The following is an 11,612-nucleotide window of genomic DNA, read 5'->3' as shown; positions in this document are numbered from 1 at the left end:
TGCCTAAAAGCGACGGCGGTTAAGGAAGTATAAAATTAAATTGAGATAAAAGTATGTTTTCTTTGTTTCTTTGACCTTTTTAATTGCAAGATGCAAACATTAGGGCTAATCTCCCATCCAAAAAATTCTTTCCCATGTAACTGCTTCAGAGTTTTGAAGGCAGATGGCAACTCTTAAACACACAACAAACATTTTTCAGAAAGAAACTTGCGACATTGTGCTGGACTCTCAATCCAGATTCGAACCCCACTGATGCCATAGTAGTACTCGGAAGTTTGTTTTCTGCAGTTTTCCAACTTCAAGGCGTGAATGTGACAGAGCCGATTTCCCATTAAGTCTCTCGACAGAGAGCAGGCAAACCTACATGATAATTCAGGCATTTACCATCTTTAATTCAAAGTATGAAAAACAGATGGCAGAAGAACAAGAAACAAGCACAATTCTTTCAATATAAATATGTTAGGGCCGTATATATATTCTCACACAACATGTTCCGGCATGTACCGATTTGTTGGAAATTCCACAGAGGAATGTGTACAAGGTGTATGTACAATTGAGTAGTAGCAGAAAGAAACAACATTAACATAACCCAATTCATTAAAAGTTCCCCAGAGGAATATTCACAAAATGCAAATGCAGTGTAATAGTGTCTGGGAAGTGAAGAAAATCATGGCGATTCTGCTGCCATCAGCACTAAAGATATGGAGGCATTAAAATCCTACTGGACGGCAACTTCTCAGCCAAGACACATGTTTCATCACGATACCAGCCACAAAAGCCTCCATACTTCTATCAAAGATGTTACAGCTGTACGATTCAGACATTTCCTCCATTCCGTAAGAAAGGTAAACATATCGTTAGCAGCATTTCAAATACATGATCTACAGATAACAAAAGTTACTGACTAAATGCAGGTTCTAAACTTGAATCACGGATTTCTGCAATAGCGGAACTAAAATCTGATGCTAGTTTAAGTACAATTTCATGAAAATATCTATGAACATTGATAGTATTTTAAGAGCATCGTTATAATGGAAACAACCATCAAAACAACTTGAGCTTCGAAGAAAAAGCACATATGATATCAGTTCATTTGAAATGAATCTTCTTTTTACAAAAAACGCATAGTTATGAAACATATATTATAAAGACATCGTTACAAAGTCATTAATTCATGACAACAGCTGAATGTCCTCGTGCGGTTAAAAACAATAAAGTTTGAACTAATTTTTTATGTTTAAAACAAAGCAAGAGTTTTTCCTCGCAATCGTTCTTTTGCCAAGGAATTATCAAGCTTATGTACATTTACTCCCACACATACTTGTCAGTCTCCTGCAGTTTATGTTTAAAAAAAAAGTTTCATACACATAATACAACATAATCACAGTGGTTTCGATGAGAGATAAGTGCTCAGGTTGTTGATACACTGGCACTGAACGTTGCTGATATCCTCCATTGTCTGACTGTCCGGAGTGCTCACAATCATCTGCAACAAAATATTTAAAACAAAAATGCTGCAATGTGTTGAAATGCATAGCATGTTTTCTTTGCGATTAAACTATTTTGTTTCTCATCAAGGAACTGACTTTCTAAATATTAATTCCAAGACAAACCCCCCCCCCCCCAGCCCTCTCACGATCCCGTAAGTGTACCAACCCAGTACTCTTCAACTTTTTTTCAACTGCGGAACAAAGGAAGTAAGAGAAATAACTTGAGAACTGGTAAACAATAAATAAATGAGAAATAATTTGCAGCCTAGCTAAACAATAAATGCAAAAAAAATTCGCTACCAGGCAAAAAATAAATGGGAAGAATAATTTACTGACAGGCAGAATAATAAATACACAGGAGAACTAATTTACTGACTGGCAAACAATAAATAAATAGGAGAAATGTATGGACCAGCCAGTGGCGGATTAAAGTCAGTTAAGGCCCTGGGCACAAAAGAAAATATTGGGTCTTTTAAATTAGAAAAAAGTGTAAAGTTTGGGGTTTTTGGGGTCCTTCAGAAGTCTGGGCCCCCCAGGCATGTCTGCCATTAAATCCACCTCTGGAACCAGCAAAAAAAAAATATGAAAAAAATAAGAGAAATAATTTACTTTTTGACTGGCAGAATACAAAGGCCACAACAGACAAAATGCCCAATAAGGTGGCTGAAAAAAGATGCCCATAAAAAATATGTGCTACCAATTTTCCTTTTAGGAGTTGGTTTTGCCGTCAATATCCAGAACCCCCTTTTCCCTTGGTGTGTTGTGGGCCAAGAAAAAAAGGCAACAACAATTATTCTTGCTATCTATTACAAAAATCCCATAGCTACTAAGTCTCCTGGATTTTCCAGAAGTCCTCAGAATTCCTACTCCATCTCCTAGACTCAAGAAAAGTTGTTATATTACCCATATATATTGCCTGGAAAAAATCCATACATGTTGGAGGAAAGAAAGTTATTCCCAAAGATTTACTTGGGAAAAGTCTCTTGCCTTGCCCCCCCCCCCCCATCCTCCCAAATCGATTGCTATTGCATCAAATCACCAAGAAATAGATAATTATGTCAAGAAAGACGAAGAAGTTGACCTCAATTTAGGTAATTGTAAATAAAAGAGCTAAAACTTGATAGACTTACTTGCATGAGGTATGAGATCATAGTCGCATGTGGCATTTCAGGTACCTTCTCGACAATCCACCCGCTTGTCAGAACCTAAAATGTGTTTCGATCATTGATATTTTTACCAATACTTTTCTTATTTTAAATAAATCTGTAACATTAACCTTTAATTTTTATTTTTTTTAAAAATTGGACTTGAATCCATGATTCAAAGTCAATTTATGCCTCTGAACAATCAGGAGAGAGATAAAAATGTATCCAGAATCACTGAATCACTTACAGTGCCTCTAGAGACATCCTTCATGGGCGGACATAAGGAATCGTCAACTGAATGAAATGCCAAAACCATCCTGTTGTCTCTTTCTTTCAATGTCTGGAGAATGCAGAAATCCTGTATTTCTTTCCGCAATAGACTCACTGATTCATGGTACAAGTGAACTAATAAATGCAGAGAGAGAGAAAAAATTTGTAATTACCAACACATTTGAACGAATAAATAAAAAAATAAACACTAATTTAAACTCAAGTAGATTTAATGATCTTGTAAACCAGGGGTCCACAACCTATTCAGCCCATGGGCCAGATATGCTGTAATTCTACAAACCATAAACTTGTATATATATAGTAATGACCCATATTTTACAGGACATTCCCGTATATAATTTTGGCCATTCCAACTTTATCACCAAAAAATGTCATGTTTTTTTCCGTTACTTTCAATGAAGCTTACTAATTAGGTTATTATTAGGTTATTTTCATGGCATAAATTAATGCCTTTGAAAATTTTTTGGATGTAATTGGCAACTCTACTTGCCTTCGAAATTTTTCGGCTGGCAGCTTTACTAGCCTTCGATAATTTTTGGACTGTAATTGACAACTTTACATGCTTTTAACCATTTTTCTTGGTTGTAATTGGCAACTCTATTCATGTACAACAATTTTTTGTATTGTACTTGACAACTTTACATACCTATGAAAATGTTTTGGCTATGATTGGGAACTCTACTTGATTTTGACAATTTTTCGACTGTATTTGGAGACTGTCTTTCAAAAGTGTTTTGGCCGTAACTAGCAACTCTAATTCGAAAATATTTTTGGAAATAATTGGCAATAACCCGTATGGACAGAGACAGTAATATTACCACATTTTTATAATGGAAATATGGTTAGCCTATACATTTACTGTGATGCCTTGGTTAATTAAGACAATTCATTCTGGAATCTCATGTTAGCCAAAACATGATTTCCCATAGAGAAAAGATAAGCTCCTAGAATGTCCATATTGTTCAGTTTAATGATCAGAGTCTTGCACTGAAAGAACGCATGCTCTGTCAACACATAAGCCCCTATTTTTAAAGGAGTTTTCTATTAGCTGGATCTTTCATTTTTACATGAAATGATTCAAATTTTTTTTGAAAGAAAAGTGTAGGTGCATCTAGAAAAAGATTCTGAGGTGGATATGAATTAACTGGACTGAAGTGACAATAATTCTGATGATGATTTGAGCCAAAATTCAGCTCATGATGCAGCTGATTTATGTCTGCAGGTGCATCCATATCAACGAAAATGTTCATTAGTCAAATCTGCATTTGTTAGATGAGGCAGAAAAATAACAAAAAAATCTTTGTTAGCAAAAAAATTTATAAGCTGAGGTATCACTGTTATTGTGCAATTATATACTTGTGTATATTAATACTCTCCTCCAGAGCACCTTTTGCAGGCTGAATGAAATGGTGGTCAATGTCCTCACCAGGAAAGTGAATGTAATGAGCAAAGCATAATGTTTCACTGCAATTTTGTCATTGTTATTAATTTGTCTGTTCTTTGTAACATAAATACTTGAGTTGTTTTTTTTGTTCAAATAGGTAGGGGGAGGGGATTTGTCATATACACTAGTATACATGCTTTACCTTTATTATGCTGTACAGTGTCTAGAACAGAGGTTAACAAGCTTTTTGTTCCACATCGCCCCTTCAAAAAAATTTTTCCCCTTCATCCCCACCAAGAAGAAACATAGAGACAAAGCTCTAAAGAAAGAGTAGCTCTAAACCTTCTGCAAATACAGTTCACAGACAAGAACAGAAGAAACTGAACAGTGTGAAACTTCAAGAAGTTAGAGAAGGGGAAAGAAGGGGTAGGAATTTAAGTGGCCAACTAGGTCAACCACAAGAAATAAAAACCCATTATCAGAATTAAGAAAACAACTAAATGTCGGACAATTAGAAATAAAAAATAAAAGACCACTGGGCTACTAAAACCGATATGGTTATTATAGAGACAGCTGAAAAAGAAGTGGAGATATTGGTGAAAGAGGGGAGTTTGAAATTTAAATACAAAGCTGAAAAACTATTGAGAAGACATCTTAAAGTGAACTTGTACCAAGTAGATAAAGAAAAAGGAGTAGAAATCTTGCCAAAAAATAAGGAACTTTAGTCAAGAGGTTGATCAGAAGAAACAAATAGTTGTCAAATATGAGACCAACAAAGGTGTGCCAATTGGATTATCCTAGTGGATTCCGGATTATTCACAGAGAAAAAAGTGGTTTATATGGGATGGCAGAAATACTCCAAAATAAAGAATATGTGAAACCTCTACAATGCTTTAGGTGTTTGAGGTTTGGTCATCAAGCAAAAGTGTTCAGGAGGGAACGTTGCTGCAAACAATGTGGTGAGGGACATTATAGGATGATATAGTGTAGATAATGAGATGGTGCGTCAAAATTGTGCAGAACAGAACAGTGTAAAAAAGTCAAGCTGGACTACAAAACCATTTGTGCAAAAGCACAAATTGTGAAGTACTCTAAAGAGAAATGACTAAAGTTAGAATTAGTACTAATTATGAAATAGTTAGATGAATTATTATAGAGATGCAAAATAAATTGCAAGCTGTAAATTGCAGGGATAATACTAACCCCCAGTATGTACATAGTGCTAATAGCATGATATTGGGCATATAAAAATTATAAGCTCAAAACAGACATGCAATAAAACAAATGACATTACACTTTCCAAGTCGGGGTGGGAGGAGGAACCTACTTAAATTGATGGTGCTGCTTGTGCCTAAGTTGGGTTTCGTGTTGAAACCCATCTTTTGAATGAATTCAAACAAGTTCACTCTGTTTTCTTTTTCTCTCCTGATTATCCTGAAGCTTTGTTGCCACCGTACAATTTTCTTTTCTTTTTGTTTCTTGTATACCCTGATAGTGACTTTTTTCCTCACATATGATGTACCTTTCTTATAAGAGTGAAAGAACAGGTAGAGTGAAGGTGAAAAGAAATCTAACTTTGTACACACATTCTTATCACCTTGTTTATTATATTGTCTTACTCTTTCATTTGTTTTTTCCCCCTTTTTCAAACATGCGATTAGGTTAGGACAAGTTTACTATATTTATTGCAGATTCGTCAAATAGAGAGCATCCAAATTTCTTGACAATTCATGAAGGGGCTAAAAATGCAAGCAGCATCTTCACCCAACCTCTTATACTAGGCCGGATTGTTGCAATCGTGGGACTTTCTGACTAAATTTCATGCCCTGGGGGGGGGGGGGGGTCAGGTAGCTATACATTACACTAGATGCTTTTATCACTCCCCCACCCAGACCATTTCATAACCCTCCCACTCAGTGGGTGATATTGCCCCCTTTGGGGAACACTGGTCTAGAAGTTCATTTATTGTAGGCATTTCAACATTTATTGTAGTTTAAAGCCAAATAAGTTTTAGGAATTTGTTTTTTGGAATTTTTTTGAAAATTCACAAGTGTTTTTGTTTTTTGGGACACTGTGCAATGTTCTAAATAAGCTTATCATAGGGTTCTCATGAAAGATTTAAATAAACAAATGAAAGAGATGTACACAGAAAACAGACACATCAGTGAGTGTTCAATATTATTCAAAATACATACATGATTCTTTTATATAATTACATTACTTACTCAATTTCTGTCCAGATGGCAATTCAGCCAACACAGAAATTTTCTGCAAAAATATCAAAACAATTAATATATAAGAGAGTAACATCAGAAAGCTTCTTGAGAAAAAGTGGGATTAAAACTAAGAGTTTTGGAAGGGGAAAACAGCATTTCAATCAAAAACTAATTCCAATAATTAAAAGATTTTAAAACAACTTCAGTCCTTGCATCATCTGTGGGAGACACTAAAACAGCTCTTAAAAAAGTTCACCTAGCTAAATGAAATGCTGACAAAAATGTCAAAATTATATAAAGTCAAAATTATATAGTTCTAGATGTTGTAAATATATTAGTAAAAACTTATTCATACTAATCTATCTGCAAAAATTAATTTTAGGCAGTTTCATAGTTGAAAATAAACAAGTTGACCTTGAGATTAAAATAATTCAAGATGACCTTGAGATTAAATACACTGGCAACCAAGATTTCTGCTTTGTCCCACACTTTACCAGGGTAGCAGGCCGTAAATTGGCTTGAGATGATGTGCATGGGTTTCAATCTGTCATTGTTGATTGGCTGGCACTTCTTGAATGATCAGTGCTATGGCACAACCCTTGGGAATCACTGATCCAGAACACAACATACAACATCAAAGATTAACATAAGGCAAGGATGCTCAACCTTTATGAGAGTACAGGCCCCCATTCATTGGTTTAAAAATGTGTTGCGGGCCATCCTAGTGATTCAAAAAAGTGCAACAGTTGTGCCACAGGCCACTAACATGTTCTGGAACTGTATTTCAGTTACTCAAGTGATCTGCAAATATGAAACGCATCACTTAAGTGATCTGGAGATGCGCCCCAGGCCACTCAAGTGATGTGGAACTGCACCCTAAGTCAGTGGTTCTCAACCTTTGAAAGCCAATGGCCCAGTTGATTTCTTTTTTATGAGTGGAAGGCTCAGTCACACTCAAGACTAATGGGAAATAAATTGGTAAAAATGAAATGATGAACCCCTCACGGCTCGGTTTCACTAATGTCAGGGACAAGTACCAGCGGTTGAGGAACACTGGCTTAAGTGATGTGGAACTGCACCCTCAGTCACTTATGTGCTCAAGAAATGTGCCATGAGTCACTTGACACTAAAAGGGCCACATTGGTCATTTTGACTGTTTTTGACCTTCTTTCTGGATTTTCATAATGAACCAAATCATTTAGAATGTTGAAACTTAAAGGTTTCTCCTAAAATTGCATAAATATTATGTTGTTCCACTACCATAAATTTGAAAAAAAAATCGACCAAGATATTTTTAGTTATACCTAGAAATACCACCACCACTGGTCAATTTGACCAGTAACATTATAGGCACTTTTATAGCTACAGGTAACAAACATTTTGCTGAATTGTGGCATGAAATTTGTAGTAATATAGATATGCTGCTCACTGGCTAACTGAAAGAATCCTTAATGATCAACTAAATTACAGAATAAAAATACTAATATGACCAAATATGTAACAAAATCAGAATTTTGCTCATAACAAGCGCTCTGTTGTACCAGGGGAAAAGATAGCTATGTCGGGTCCGGCCATGCGATAAAAAAAACAAGTGATAAATTTTCAATGTGGAAAAAGGTGTTTCAAATGTTACGAAGGAAAGTGTGATGTGTGAATAAAATTGCATTTATAATCTTTAGAATGTAAATATTTTTTTTCATCAGTTATGCAATCAGGAATTTTTCAGAGGATATTATTCTTTTCAAACCGGAGCCAAAACTTAACCATCAAAAATTTATTTCCCAATGGATTTGTGTTTGTTGTATGTCAAAATGGCCATTAACAAGAAAAACAAAATGCAATTAATTAATTATTTTTAATTAGGTAGGTAGTCTCAAGCATACCTCAAATCTTATCTTGAAAGAAGAATCATTAAAAAACATTTAAAAAACCATCAAAAAATAGGTACACACTTGTGCCTCTGGAGCGAAAAAGGTTAAAAATAAAATTTAATAATACAATTTGTTTGGAAAATTTACAAGTTTTATATTCTATTACTTAACTACACTCATATCTACATTTAAACATAAAAAAACTCATGAAAATCAATATTTTATAATGACAATCTCAACCTCTGGTCACTTTGACCAGTATCTGTACTTCTAGGTAGAACGAAGTGTCAGTGCTAAGTGATCTGTAAATATGTCATGGGTCCCTTAAGTTATCTGGAAATGTGCTGCAAGTCACTCAAGTGATCTGGAAATGTGGCCCTCAGTTAATTTTTACAAAATTAGGTTTGAGATCACAGGTCACATTAGATAAATTTGAGGGCCGCATTTGGCCTGCAGGCCATGGGTTGAGCATGTATGACATGCGGTTGACGATAAAGTCACACTCATTGCATTTTTGTGCTATTCTAAGCTTGTTTGCATCTAATAACATCCATCAACAAAGGAACACAATTCTTTATTTTTATCATATTTTACACTGCTAATAAATACAGTCAAACCCAGTTGTAACACCAAAATTTTTCAGTGAACAAATCTTCCATACATAGGGATTACACATGTTAATTTGTGATTCGATATAATGACAAATTTGGTGTAGTGCCAGAAATCTGCGAGACAAATGGTGGTGTTACATCAGGGTTCGATTGTAATTTTAATAGGAGAGCAATGCAGAAAAAAAAATCTGATGTAGATTTTACTGCTCCAACCTACACAGTGTAAAGATGCATCAAATGAAATTAATATGTTGTACAAGGTCAATTTAGTAGAAGTAAATTAAATTACCTTAACAGTATCATCATACATAAACCTTGTCATAGGGTTGCATAGAGTTTTCCAAACCGTTTTGTTCGATGATGGTATGAGACCTTTACATAGGTAGCTGCAAGAGAAAAATTCAATATAAAAATAAGGAGATAGATACAATAATACTTCATCTGTCTTCATGTGCAGAAGAAAATTATTAATTACAAACTCGCATCTTCTCCATATTTAAGTTTTAATGGAAGTTCTAGATGCTTTGTAAAAAAAGAAAGAAAAATAAACTATACAAAACCAGCAAATACTTTGCCACAACATGAATAAAACCTGATGAGAACTTTTTGAAAAATTAAAATCCAAATGATAAGATAAAACTTGATCCTTAAGATCGCTTCAGAACACAATTGATTCCGTTCTCAAAGGATAAAAAATAAAATAGTCTTGGATGGAAAGGATAAAAAATCTGGCTATCACAATGGATGCCAACTAAAGATTGAAGAAACACAAAGAACACTTGGCTGACAATGATGTTCCTTTCATATGTGTAACTTTCTGATTGGTTTATGAATTACAAATACAAATACAACGCCACAACAGGCAAAATGCCCAACGAGGTGGCTGAGTTATTGTAACATATTTTGGTACAAGAAATCGATTCCATGGACATATCTATATAGTCCTTTAAAGCAGCGATTTCCAACCTTTTTCCCCCCATCCTGCACCCCTAGAGCAGTTTAATTTACCTTCCCACACCCCCTTGAATAATGTGTTGTGTATTTGTTAAAAATGTATTTTTTATAATTAATTACATTAATTATCCACTAATTAATGGTTAAAAGTTTTTTGATCTTAAACGATAATTGCAAAAATAATAAAATTTTTCTGATTCGCATTATAACTGCCACATTGAAAATCACTAAACCTTCTAGAAATTGCCACCTATTTTAAACAATGATTTTTTTCAGGTTACATGAGCAGATAAATGCCCCGCAACAGAAAATAATAATAACAAATAGGAAAAACTATAGTTTTTCTGTTATTTATGCTGAAAGCATAAAAATATATTACTTTGAAGGGAAAGGGGAAAAACATCCTTTTTCCCTTCCCCCTTCTGTTATCTAACTTTGAACAAAAGCTGACTCCACCCCCCCCCCCTTGGCAGTTGATTGATTGGAGAGGGGATGGAAAACATGTTTGACTATTAAAACAACTTCAATGCAATAGTTGGGCTTGCCAAAATGAGTTTTAAGAACCTGATATATTTCGGGATTGCTGAAATAAAGTAGATCAAGTTAGATGAGATATCTCAAGAATGCCCCTGTAGGAGTTAAGAATGGATAGCTTCTCAATTTTTCAGACCAGATTCATGACTATTGCCAATATAAAGGATTATTCATCCATTTATAACTAAACTTATTATTATTATACATTCACACACAATCAGACAAAAATACAAAGACGCAAGAAGACGACAAAATACAAAAAACGCTACAAGTAAGAACATAATAAAAATAAATAAACAAACAAACTCTCCAACTTGTAGGGACTATTACAATCAAAGATGAGATTCGTAATTTGAAGTTTTTTACAATAACACAGTATATGACATTTGTAGTTAGTTATTATAATATTATGTTCCTTAAAACATTAAGGCAGAATAGTGAGAGATCAAAGAATAAGTTTCTGTTTTATGTTGTAAATTTAGAATTTGTTTAAACAATGAATTTATTTTAATGTATTCTAGCTTCATACACTGAACAGCCAAAAAAAACTGGTCACCTGCCTAATATCGTGTAAGGCCCCCGCGAGCCCGCAGAAGTGCCGCAACACGACGTGGCATGGACTCGACTTATGTCTGAAGTAGTGCTGGAGGTAATTGACACCATGAATTCTGCAGGGCTGTCCATAAATCCGAGGAGTAAGAGGGGGGTGGAGATCTCTTCTGAACAGCACGTTGCAAGGCATCCCAGATACGTTCAATAATGTTCATGTCTGGGGATTTTGGTGGCCAGCGGAAGTGTCTAAAGTCAGAAGAGTGTTCCTGGAGCCACTTTGTAGCTATTCTGGATGTGTGGGGTGTCGCATTATCCTGCTGAAATTGTCCAAGTCCGTCGGAATGCACAATGGACATGAATGGGCGCAGGTGACCAGACAGGATGTTTACATGCCTGTCAGAGTCGTATCTAGACGTATCAGGGGTCCCATATCACGCCAACTGCACACGCCCCATACCATCACAGAGCCTCCATCAGCTTGAACAGTCCCCTGTTGACATGTAGGGTCAATGGATTCATGAGGTTATCTCCATACCCGTACACGTCCATCAGCTCGAAGCAATT

At 35.2% G+C, this 11,612-nt stretch overlaps 1 protein-coding gene across 1 annotated transcript in view; it reads right to left on the bottom strand.

Annotated features, from left to right (window-relative positions):
* Positions 1 to 294: 294 nt before the first annotated feature.
* LOC149084411 (uncharacterized) overlaps positions 295 to 11,612 on the bottom strand; it is a 36,584-nt gene continuing 25,266 nt past the window's right edge. The window contains exons 11-15 of the mRNA XM_089234807.1: positions 9,298 to 9,394; positions 6,536 to 6,578; positions 2,883 to 3,040; positions 2,621 to 2,695; positions 295 to 1,486 (exon numbers count right to left, since the gene is read on the bottom strand). Of these exons, the coding sequence (XP_089090933.1) occupies positions 1,382 to 1,486; positions 2,621 to 2,695; positions 2,883 to 3,040; positions 6,536 to 6,578; positions 9,298 to 9,394 (478 nt within the window). The 3' untranslated portion in view covers positions 295 to 1,381. The remainder of the gene's footprint in view (positions 1,487 to 2,620; positions 2,696 to 2,882; positions 3,041 to 6,535; positions 6,579 to 9,297; positions 9,395 to 11,612) is intronic.

Source organism: Pholcus phalangioides, unplaced genomic scaffold (assembly GCF_987345545.1).
Source record: "Pholcus phalangioides strain wild (caught in Gottingen) unplaced genomic scaffold, Ppha-v1.0 ptg000008l_1, whole genome shotgun sequence".
NCBI lineage: Eukaryota > Metazoa > Arthropoda > Arachnida > Araneae > Pholcidae > Pholcus > Pholcus phalangioides.
This window is presented reverse-complemented; position numbering and strand designations above follow the sequence as displayed.